Here is a 12977-nt window from a genome sequence, read left to right as displayed (position 1 = left end):
GATGGTCTACGTCTATCCCCTTTGTGAGAGATAATATTTTTTTAAATCAGCTAATCTTTACTAACTTTTTTAATTGTGTGTGTGTATATATATATATATATATATATATATATATATATATATATACACAACATTTATTTATTCATTTATTTATCTATTTTTTTTAATAAGTTAGGAAATTTAATTATCTTTTTTAGTTATCTTACATTAGCTACCTAGGTGACACCTTTTGGAATTGTCAGTTATTGTTTAATTAGCTTTTTACATGTACTCAAGATGCCTGTGATACTCAGGCGAAAATTCTACTAATAAATATTTTACGTGAGTTAATTCCATTATTATAATTTTAATTAATATGTCTACTGATGGTATTTTCTTACTGAAACAATTACCACATGCACTGCTGTGACCTGTGTCTTGGTGCAGTATAACCCTTGATGTCTTTGCACCATAAAAAATCAAATTAAAAAAAAAAAAAACGTTTCTTCCACAGTGTTACTCACTTTCATTTCTTCAGATAGACTTCAACAATTAGGCACCCTTTCATTCTATCGTCAGCCAGTTTCACTTTCGTTTGCTTCTGTAATTCTGCTCGCTTTTGTTCCATAATTTATACAATCATTCGCTCCTGCAATTGCTTCCATTCTGTGATTTATACAGTCATTTGCTTAGGCAGGCACTCTTTTATTCTATCGTCAGCCAGTTTCACATTTACCAATAACTCGTAGTCCAACTGAATATCACACTCTCTTGTCTCCTGTTCAGTCTCTCCACAAACACACCCTTCACATTCTGCCATGTATGCATGTTGCATTCACAACAATGTACCATCCTCAAAATGTCCATTGATCTTCAAGCTGCCTGATTTCCTGATTTTGTTTGTACCACCATTTTGTTCTCGTTCACTGAAAGCTTCAAAAATAATAAAAATAAAAATAAAAATGTTTCAAACACACAATCACTCAGTTATGCTCAGTTAAGCTATAAAAAAAATAAAATAAAATAAAGCTACACCAAAATGCAAATCCAAATCTCTACTTTACTACAAAAATAAAAAACTACACTTCTCAAAACAATTATGGGATATTTTAGTTTCTGTAGGATAATTATGAATTTCTGCAAATAATTAGAACTATTCCTTTCTTTTAAGGGTTATCAGAAACCATACATTAAAGGGTTATCAGAAAAAATCAACAGAATCCTACAACATTATAACCTCAATGCCACCTTTAAACCACCCACTAAACTTAAAACCATATTCAACTCCTCTAAGGATCCTCTCCTCCCATTAGCACATCCTGGAGTCTATTGCATCCGCTGCACCTGTAACTTACTGTACATTGGTGAAACAGGACGGACAATCCCTATACACAAGAAAAAACACATTAGACACATTAAATATAACCATTATGGTGAAGCAGGCCTCTCAGACCATGCACTCAACACCTTACACCTAATCAATTGGAAAAGCACCCGCTCTTTACACCATACAAAAACCTGGTATGAAAGGAAATTTAAGGAAGCCTGCGAAATCCTGATAAACCACCCAAATATCAACAACAAAGTTGGCATGAAAATTCCAAGGATCTCGATGGCACACGTTCAGTCTACCTAATATATATATAAGATCCAGCATAAGTCGGGACCCTAGCCAGTCTTCAGCTAGTATTAGAAACCATTTCATACCAACTGGCTGGAATGTACAAGTATAATCATGATGTTAATATATGTATATAGATACTTGTTGTTGCGCCCAATGTATTTCTACAACCAACAGATAACACTAATAATAGGACTCTAGTGTTGATGTATAATTTTTTTTTTTTTTTCCACCAGAGGTCAGGACAACAATTGTTGTAGCAGTTGGTCAGTATCTTTAACAAACCAGTTTGATTGTAGTGTAGCTTGTTTTCTGTGTATAGTTGTATGCTCCAGAAGATGACCTTGACATAAAGGTCGAAACGTTGAATGTAGATTTTAGTTATATTAAACTAAAGTTTTTATTCAAACACAGTAGTTGTCTCCATAATTTTCAAAAATGAATTAGAACTATTGGGTACTTTATACATGAATAAATATTTCTTACTTATGGATAGGGTGTAATTGATGAGATATTATTTAAATAATCGATATTTATTACAAATTTAACAAATTATACATTTTAGCATGAAATAATTTTAACAAGAATAGCCAAAAATGCTTTTGTTAATTTTTAATAGGGTGTATGGTCTCCATTAACAGCGGTACATCTTGATTGCATGGACCTGATAAGATGATCAAGCAGTTCTTGTGGGATATTTCCCCACTCTTCTGGGAGAGCAATTTCGAGTTCTTGAAGCGATCGTGGTGGCACCAGTCAAGCAGAGACGCATACCTACCTAAAGCATCCAGGCATATTTGATTGAATTACAGTGGATGAACTATAGGTGCCAAAATCTCATCACAATACCTTTGGGCTTTAAGGAACTGTTTCTGATAAAATAGAGATCCGCATGGCCACCTATACATATTTCAGCCCATACCATCAAACTCCCACCTTGATGTTGGGGTCTTTCACGAAGAAACCATGGATTATGTCTTGTTCCACTTTCATGCCATAACAAGTTACGTTGGTTATCTGATTGCAGACTGAACCTGGACTTATACATGAGCAAAAGTACATGAGTTAATCATCATTTGTCCAATTGTGGTGTTCCTGTGCCCAAATTCTTCGGCTTCTTTTGTGACTGACAGTAGTGGAATGCAAACTATTGGTCTTCGAGCATATAAACCTATGGCATGAAGACGATTTCGAACATTTTCCATCTCCAGAAAGCAATTCCAAAGTCACGAAATTACGTATTGAGATACACGACACGCTTGAGTGACAACTTGCTGCATTTGTCCAGCTTCTAATTGACCAATGGCTCTCCAAGCTATGGATTCCGGGATATCATGTTGCTCTGCTATTTTTAACAAAATAATGGGTGGTAGTTGACACAAGTTTACAATTGAAGTGATAATTATGTACTGTGGAAATGAGCGCAACAAGGCATGCTTTTATACCCCACCCCCACATGCTGATATGGCTAAGACACATTTTGACAAATCCTAACATGATTTTGTATGCAGTTACATGTTATACACTGTTGTATATTAAGAATATTTTAATATAAATGTGTTACATTTGTAAATTATTTTTATAACTTTATAATTTACAAGAAAACCAAAATATCTCCCTCCCCCTAATTGTTTTGAGCAGTATATCTTTTCAGCATCATCTTTCACCTACCTTTCACTAAGTAGCACTCTAGTGTCCTCTTAGTGAAGTCAATTTTCACAGAAACAATTTAAATTTATAAAGGAAAGTTTTTTTTTTGTTAAGTTTAAGTTAAACAGTTCTTACTGAATTATTTAATAAAGGTTTTAACCAGCAGCATATATCATTAGTTCAACTGTTATCTTACCTTATGATTATAAGGTTTATTGCAAAAAAGCTCTGGGCTCATGTAATATGGTGTTCCAATAAGAGTTGTGGCCATATCGAATGTTCCATCTAAAATGCGAGATATTCCTAGATCACCAACTTTAATAAGTTTACATTTTGTCAGAAATATATTTTGAGTTTTGAGGTCACGATGAAGGATATTTCTTTCATGTAGATACTGTAACAAAACACAGAATCAATAATAAAGATTTTTTGACTAAAAGTGTCATATATGTTTTGGTCAATAAATGACTTGATTAACAATTGCTAAGTCTAATGTGTTAACAGGTTATCTTCCTAATATGTATTAGGAGGATAATAGGTTCACCACGGAAAAATTTTGATGTTTATTCATACAGCTGATTATTTTTCAGTAATGTGTTTATATTTACAATAAAAATATAAATAGTTAAAAATTATAGTTATTATTATTATTATAAAAACCTACATGGAGTCAAAGATTCATCGTGGGAGGTCCACTGTTATACACACAGTTTATCATACTGCAACTTAAATATATTCACTGTCTCTGCACTCACTACACTCTCTGGCAATGCATTCCAATCACTCACTACTCTCCATGCAAAAAATCTGATCCTCACTCCATTGCTCACACCCTCCTTATACAGCTTCCAGGGATGACTTCTTGTTCTCCTGCTATCCTCACCCATTCTGTGCAAAATTTCCCCGACATTAATCTGGTAATAACCTCTTAAGAGCTTATGTGTCTCAATCATATCCCCTCCCCTCCTCCTTCTATTCACCAATTTCTGCAAATTGCATTTTGTCAATCTGTCTTCATACTCTATATTTCAGAGACCAGAAACCACCTTAGTCAATCGCCTCTGAACTTTTTCCAATGCATTTTCGTCTTTTTGAAAACCAGGTGACCAGATCTGTGCACAGTAATCCATATATGGCCTAATCAAAGCCTTATACAAAGGAACCATAACATCCTTACTTCTACAAGTCAATGTCCTCTGCATCATTCCCATTATACACTGTGTTGTCTTCACAATTTTAGTAACATGTCTCTGAAATTTTAGGTCCTTGTCAACAATCACTCCCAGATCCCTCATCTCCTCTACCACTTCCAAGATATGTCCACCGATTGTGTACTTTACATCCCATCTCTGCTTCCCAAATTTCAAAACCTTACACTTTGAGACACTGAATTGCCATTCCCCACTCATTTACCCATTCAGCCAGTGTATTCAAGTCCTCTAGCAAAGCTACAGCATCTGCTCTACTCCTGATAGCTCTCCCCAACTTTGCATCATCTACAAAGAACTGCATATCACCATTCAGACCTCTCCAAATATCATTTACATACAAATTAAACAGCAATGGATCCAAAACAGACCCTTGGCATACACCACTAGTAACTTTCCTCTTCTGGGATATCGCTCCTCCATAGACAACTCGCTGATTCCTATCAGACAGCCAATCTCCAATCCAGCGAATCAATCTACTGTTTAATTTATCAAACGCCTTTGCAAAATCTAAATATACCACTGTATGTGCAACACCCTTATCCAACACATTTTTTCTCACTTTATTATAAAAAGTAAGCAGATTGCTAAAGCACGATCTTCCTTTAGTAAATCCATGCCGGCTGCCAAAGAGTATTTTTCTGTTGTCAATCCAATTCTGAATCTTAGTCCTAACTAACTTCTCTAATACCTTGACCACAACTCCAGACACACAGACTGATCTATAATTCAAAGCCTTACTCTTATCAACTACCTTATGAATTGGAACAATTTTACCCTCTTTCCACTTATAAATTATATTGAAAGTTATAAATTATAGTGAAAAATTCATCTGCTAATAGACATCACTGGCTTTGAATTTAGTGACACTTGCATGGTCCAACTCACACACGAGTGTGCCAATATTTTTGGTAGATATAAAATAAACCTTCAATAATTATTTATTTTACAAGACAGGATCACATGATATATTATATCATCAACCACAGCATTGAAAATGCATGATTCTCTTTCCAAAATTGATCTACTTGAGTCTGAAGAATGTTAAATAGGCTGATGCATAATTCATGTAATTTAACAGTGTTGATGGCACTGAGATCTAGAAGCATTTTTAGATCTCAACAGCCAGATTACCATAACAAGTAGATACTTACACAAACAATCACACCATCATCCTTCTCAACAATATGGCATATTAAAAACGCTAACCCATAGAGCGAGAGCAATCTGTTCCAATGACAAGGCTCTTACTGCTGAACTGACTCACTTACGCCACACCTTCTTGGCCAACGGCTACAATCCACATAAAATAAACAAAATACTAAACACTCTTAAGAAACCCCTCCCACCATCCACCACAGAGAACTACAACAAAACAGTCACCATCCCTTACATTAAAGGCACATTCGAGAAGATCTCAAGAATTCTCAATAAACATAAACTACGCACTACATTCAGACCATGTAGCAAATTAGCTATCCGCTCACCCAAGGACAGCATTCCTCCTTTATCACATCCAGGAGTTTACCAAGTACCCTGCTCATGTAATCAAGCCTACTACGGTCAAACAGGAAGAACTGTGAACATCCGTATCAGCGAACATAAAAGATACGTCCGGAATTATCATTATTGGAAGTCGGGCCTAGCAGACCATGCTCTGGATACCCCTGCACACAGGATCAACTGGAAAAACACAAAAGTACTACACAGAAACCCGTATAAATCAGAGAGATTGTTCTTAGAGGCGACAGAAGCCCTAAAACACACTCCAAATCTCAACAGATATGGCTGTATTAACTTGCCGAAGATCTGGGAGACAGTCATATTAAGAAAAAACTAGCACTTTTCTAGGACTCTAGTAATATGTGATAGCTCTTTTTTTTTTTTTTTTTTCAGATAGAGGGCGCCAAAATCAGGACTCTAGTCTTTGTGTTGCTGCTACAATTTTGTTTAAGTACACCATGCTGTTATAGTCTCGCGTATTGTAACAAACAGTGTTTTTGTGCTCTGAAGATGCTGGTTATAACACCAGCGAAATATCAGCAATAAGTTAATAAATTAATTATTTACTTAGTTTCTGTGTTCTAATAGATACCGTTAAAATAACAAACAATATGTTCGACGAACACATAAGTCTATCCACACTCTTCTTGGCATTGTGCCAGCCAAGGTTCTCACATCTGTGGTTGGACACAGATGTGAGATATACTGTTTTTCTCTATTTCGAATGATCCAGAGCACCAGAGTTGTTTATGTCAATGCTAAATTTCATCATATTTGTCTTCAGGTTATCACAAAAGTGCTTTTTTGTCTTCCTCTTATTACACGATCCATCTTCAGTTCCATCTAGAAATGTTTTGGGAAGAAGTTAACTGGCATATGAGTGACATGATCAATCTAGTAAAGCTGATGATGAATAATGGCTGTCTCAATATTCATACAGTTAGATTTAGTCAAAATTCTGATGTTAGCGAGTATCCTTTACAGTGACTATTAAGAAATCTTTCAGGACAATAATGGTTGCATATTTCCAGGTGCATGAAGTATATCATTCACATTTTGTAAACATACAACAAAACTGAGATGACAGCAGTTCTGTAAACCAAGTTTGGTTGCAGCATGGATGTTCCAAGTCAACAAAGACATTGTTTCTCCAATACCCCAAATCCTCATGATTATCATCAATTTCATTTCCTGATATGTACAGGCTACTATGATAGTATAAGATTATTAAGGTTATATTATTATTAATCTCCTATCAACAATTTTCCTCCAAATTAGTCTAATACTTGTCAGCACTCCAATACTGCCATATCTAACAATTTGATTTTCTAAGACAATTCTGACTGAATCAATCCACTTAGTTATCTTGGTCTTCCTCTGGGTGTTTTTCCTGCATCAGGACTTTCTTGCTATCCTAAAGTCCTGATGGTGATATCCTGGTATCAAACACCTCTTTTGCTTACCTTTTCTCTACCATTCTTCTTAAATGACCATACCACATTAGATTAGACCTATTCACATGCTCCTGAATGTGAATAATGTCAAGTTCCTTCCTAATGCAATGCCCTTTGGTTGGAAAGACCTGGGTTTGAATACTGAAGGTGAGTTAGCCAGGGGTGGCAGGATTTTCCCTCCCAGAAACTCGGGTTTTTCATCCCACGAAACAGACAAACCAACAATAAGAATTAACAGACATAATATACTAGTCTAATAGCCTGTGATTCGTAATTCCAAAACAACCTAACCTAATTATATCTTCATTTTTAATATGATTCTGCCATTGGTGCAATCTGTTCAGTCCCCTAATTTTTCTCAGAACTCTCATACCTGTGGTTTCTAATCTTTGATCAAGTGCTTTATTTCTAATCCAACTCTCAGTCAGATTCATAACTTAAAACTGGTTCGAACACTGTCTTGTATATCACTAGTTTAATGTTTGGGCTAATTTCTCTCTTATTCCACATAAATTTATTCAACTGGCTCACCTCAATAACAGCTTTGCTTAATTTGCCATCTGCACTAAAAACTGTGCCTAAATAGCAGAAATATTTTACTTGTTCCATAAATTCTTCATTGAGAATGTTTTGGTGCTCGAATAATGCAGAATGGTGTAAAAATTATGTACTGCAACATGTTAAACTTAGAGTTAAGAAGTTCAGCATGTTGCAGCACATAATTCTGATAACATTTGGCATCAGTCAAGTATGATAACTAAATACTTAACGAACTGACAGCATACACTAGAAATATAAATTAAATCAACTTTAATATATACTTTTTGATATTTCGGCAACATCACATTGCCATCTTCGTGGGAACTTAAGATAAAGACACGTGCACGCAAGTACTATATAACAGCAAACAAGAAACGAAGCGAGGAAACTACCATTTTCCTAAAGTCCTGATGGTGCCCCCTGGCGGGCTATATTAGGTGTTCTTGGCCTTTGGGCTGAAGTTCTTCTGATATATGTTTCCCAAATTTGGGGCAGTCTCATGCATCCAAATTTGTTGAGGTTTGGCATGTTCCTAAGGGCTGAGGCTGATTCCATGAACAGTCTTTCATATTTGAACTTGCTGCAGTGTATTACTGTGGCTTTCTTCCCCCTTATTCTGTGGCGAGTATCCAGAGCATGGTCTGTAAGCCCAGAGTGGCTGTACTGGTGAAATCGGATGTAGTCTTTGTGTTCTGAGAGTCTGATATTTGCTGTCCTGCCTGTTTGGCCAAAGTAGAACAATTTACAGCTGCAAGGGACCTGGTATACACCAGGTAGGTCTAGAGGAAGTGGTTGGTCTTTAGTGGAGCAGATAAGGGATGCCAATTTTCTATATGGTCTGTAACAAGAGGTCAAGTCATGTTTTTTTAGGATTTTGTTGATTTTTTCCAAGGTGCTTCGGATGTAGGGAATGGTGATGGATTGAGAGTAATCTGTTTTGTGAAGGTGGGGGAGCCATTGTGGATAACTGGTTTTAGTATTTTTTGGATTTTTTTGGGGGGTAGCCATTGGCTGAGAAAGTGTTAAGGATGTGATTTAGTTCAGTAGCTAGGGCTTGGTCATTTGAACAGATTAGTTTTGCCCTGTTGAATAGTGTCTTAATAACTCCATATTGTTGTGTTGGGGAGGGGGGAATTGTTGGTGAATGTATCTGCCTGTATGGGTGGGTTTTCTATAAACTGAGAAAACCAAGGTTCCATCAGCTTGGCGGGTGACTAGTGTGTCTAGGAAGGGGGAGGCTATTGTTTTTCTCTTTTTCCAGGGTGAACTTGATTTTAGGGTGCTGGTTGTTTAAGTGTGTTAAGAAGAAGAGGAGTGTATCTGGGCCATGTGGCCAAATAGCGAACACGTCATCAATGTAGCAAAGCCATATAGTAAGTTTTTGTGGGGCAGAGTTTAAGGCTTTCTCTTCAGAAGTCTCCATAAAGAAGTTGGCCAAGGGTGGGAAAAGTGGTGAACCCATGGCTGTCCCCTCTAACTGTTTGTAGAATTTTTCCTGCCAAACGAAATAGCCTGAGTTCATTGTGAACTGAAGCAGCTGTAAATTGTCCTACTTTGGCCAAACAGGCAGGACAGCAAATATCAGAATCTCAGAACACAAGGACTACATCCGATTTCACCAGTACAGCCACTCTGGGCTTGCAGACCATGCTCTGGATACTCGCCACAGAATAAGGTGGAAGAAAGCCACAGTAATACACCGCAGCAAGTTCAAATATGAAAGGCTATTCATGGAATCAGCCTCAGCCCTTAGGAACATACCAAACCTCAACAAATTTGGATGCATGAGACTGCCCTAAATTTGGGAAACATATATCAGAAGAACTTCAGCCCAAAGGCCAAGATCACCTAATATAGCCTGCCAGGGGACACCATCAGGACTTCAGGAAAATGGTAGCTTCCTCGCTTCGTTTCTCATTTGCTGTTATGTAGTACTTGCATGCACGTGTATTTATCCTAAGTTCCCTTGAAGATGGAAATATCGGAAAGTGTATATTAAAGTTGATTTAATTTATATTTCTAGTGTATGCTGTCAATTCCTTAAGTATTTAGTTATCATGCTTAACCAGCATATAAGCCTTTCTACAAGAATTACCATCAGTCAAGTACTAAAACAATTAAAAATATGAAATAGCTTGATAAGATTCAGCTGAGATTATTCACACCAGAGTTCAGTAAAATATTAAGATAATTAGAAATCACTACTGTTACATACTTTTTTTTTACTAGATAATTATTATTATTACGTGACCATTCCAGGGAGTCCAAAGACTCATCGAGGGAGAGCACCTACTCTACAACTCTCTGTCTCCACCGACTACTGCCCACCACTACCACCACTAGTATTTTCAGACAATCACAAATGCCTGCAACGGGATTGGAACCTGCAGCCTTTTGGCTGGAGAGCAGATACGTTAACCACTTAGCCAACCAGTAATAATTATAACAACAAAGTTGATGTTTATACAGTTGAATTGCTTCCTTTATAACAAATTACATAACAATCTCTATAAATATATTCTTTTGATTACTAAGAAACTATGTCATGTAGGTGCTTAGTTATGAAATATGTATTTATCCAAATATTTACATAATATCGTGAGGTTCTGTCAAGTGGTAGGAGCAACATTAACTATTTATTAACCAATTTACCTGATGTGTTTTACGTAAAATATGATATAGAATTCTGAAACAATTCCACTTAATATTATGAGGTTTTGGCAAGGGATAAGTGCAGTTAGATAAATTGAATACCAGTCACATTGTAATGTCAATTTTGCTGATTATCATTCAAAGTTACTCACATGCTGACCCAGTTGGTGAGTGGTTAGTATACCTGCTGTTGAATCCATAACCTGCATGTTTGAATCCCACAATGGGTATGGATGTCTGTGATGATCTTCAGGTGAGAGCTGATTGACTGTTTTACACCATGTTCCTTATTGGAGGCCCAAAGTTGCTGGAAAAAGTACTGCGTTTGGTGATAAGGGAAGGGTTTTCACATTATGTAAAAAAACACAAACTTAAAAAAAAAAAAAAATTAAAAATCCTCACTGAATGTACTATAGATTTACAACTCTTTATGTTGTGATGAGAGTCACATAAAAAAAAATGCAACATTTATATTATGTAATATTTTGTGATATGTTACCAATCAAGTTAACTGATCTATTTCACTTTGTGAAAGAGGTTATGTGGATCAACAACAGAATCTCACCATAGCAAACATAGTGACTAAATGAATTAGTTTATTATATATATATAAATAGAAAGTCTGTTATACACAATTTCCTATAAAAAATAATTGTTGCTATATTAAATAGTGCCTTGCTTAGGAATATTCATTAGTTTGATATAATGAATGAGTTCACTTATAACAGCATCTACATTAGTGAGAGATGATTACAACGTAGGGGATATAGTTCTTTATTTATTATTAAATAAAATGCCAGCCTGGGTTGGCTGAGTAATTAGTGTATCTGCTCTCCAGCCAAAAGGCTGACAGTTCGAATCCCAACATGGGCATGGATGTATGTGATTGGCTGGGAAAATACTAGCGGAGGTGGTGGTGATCGGCGTTAGATGGCGTTGGTGTAGTTGTGGTTCATTGGTGGATTGAGTGGTGGAGACAGAGAGTGTTGTAGAGTAGGTGCTCTCCCTCGATGAGTCTTTGGACTCCCTGGAGATGCCAGGTAATAATAATAATAATCATCATCATCATCAAATTCCTGGTATATACACTCAAGGGGTGTACAGGATATGATAGTACTACATGAAAAATTCATAATAATAATAAAAATAATAATAATAATAATAATTAATCATATAACAATTTTATGTATACTGAGACCAAACAGTTTCGGTCCTAAACCCGGAAATAAAATGATATGATCAGAGAATAATTTTGAGAATGTAAGAACTGGCAGTTTAAGTTTTGAATGATATCTGTAATATTACAGACTAAGTGGTTAGAGTTGCATGTGATGTCTCCCTGGTTTGGTTTTTGTCCTGTCTTCATCCTACAAAGTAGGCTGGCTGCCTGCTTTGTAGGATGAAGAGAGGACAAAAACCGAACCAGGGAGACATCACATGCAACTGATGGAAATAATTCACTTATGACCTCATTCAAACTATGAGGGTGGTCTGAAAAGTTCTTGGCCTAACGATGAAAAAAACGAATTTATAATTTCAAAATTAGTTTTATTTTTCAACATTACCTCTCTTAATACTAATACACTTATTCCAATGCCATCATCCCAGCCCTGTAGTAGTTCTCAATAAGATCTGCAAAATACCCCCTCTACAGCTGCAATCACCTATTGATTAAAAAAAAAAAAAAAAACGCTGACCAGAGAGGAAGAGTTTTAGATTTGGGAAGAGATAGAAGTCAGAGGGAGCCAAATCTGGGGAATAGGGTGGATGCTCCAACAATTCATAGTGCAGATCCCTTAATTTTCCCATTGCTTGCCAAAACATCTTTGTGCATTGTCCTGATGAAAGATGATTTTTTTCTTCTGCAAACTGGGTCTTTTCTCATGAAATTTTCCGTCTAGTCTGGTTAAAAGATCGGAATAATATTCCTCAGTTACTGTTTTACCTTTTCAAGATAATTAATAAACAAAATGCCTTCGGCATCCCAAAACACCAATGCCATGACTTTTCCTGCTGATGGAAGCGACTTTGTCTTGTTTGGTGCTGAAGAACAGGCTTTTATCCACTGTTTTGACTGCTGTTGAGATTCTGGTGCATAATGGTGAATCCAAATCTCATCCATAGTAATAAATTGATGCACAAAATCAGTTTTATTCTTGTTAAAATGCTCCAAGCACTGTTCAGAGATTTTCATGCAGGAGTGTTTTTGATCTGCTGTGAGCAAACACGACACCCATCTTGCACAAAGCTTTTTCATTTGCAATTCTTCATGCAAAATGAAAAAGCAGTGTCGCAGTACATAAGCACTGTGACACTGCAGCACTCCCAAGAAAAAATGAAAAAATTAAATTTTGTTTGTGTTTATAAATA

The 12977-nt window shown here is 36.2% G+C and overlaps 1 protein-coding gene across 4 annotated transcripts in view; it reads right to left on the bottom strand.

The window, feature by feature from the left end:
- LOC150109260 (uncharacterized) overlaps positions 1-12977 on the bottom strand; it is a 251177-nt gene that overhangs the window by 173055 nt on the left and 65145 nt on the right. For 3 of the 4 annotated variants that reach the window (XM_090406776.1, XM_090406794.1, XM_090406785.1), the window contains exons 5-6: positions 10792-10914; positions 3447-3644 (exon numbers count right to left, since the gene is read on the bottom strand). In XM_090406776.1, coding sequence (XP_090262902.1) covers positions 3447-3644; positions 10792-10914 — 321 coding nt within the window. The remainder of the gene's footprint in view (positions 1-3446; positions 3645-10791; positions 10915-12977) is intronic. The other variant, XM_090406802.1, reaches the window with a different exon arrangement.

The sequence above is a fragment of the Typopeltis vanoorti genome, chromosome 2 (genome assembly GCF_054136105.1).
Source record: "Typopeltis vanoorti isolate ZY-2024b chromosome 2, IOZ_Tvanoo_1.0, whole genome shotgun sequence".
NCBI classification, from domain to species: domain Eukaryota; kingdom Metazoa; phylum Arthropoda; class Arachnida; order Uropygi; family Thelyphonidae; genus Typopeltis; species Typopeltis vanoorti.
This window is presented reverse-complemented; position numbering and strand designations above follow the sequence as displayed.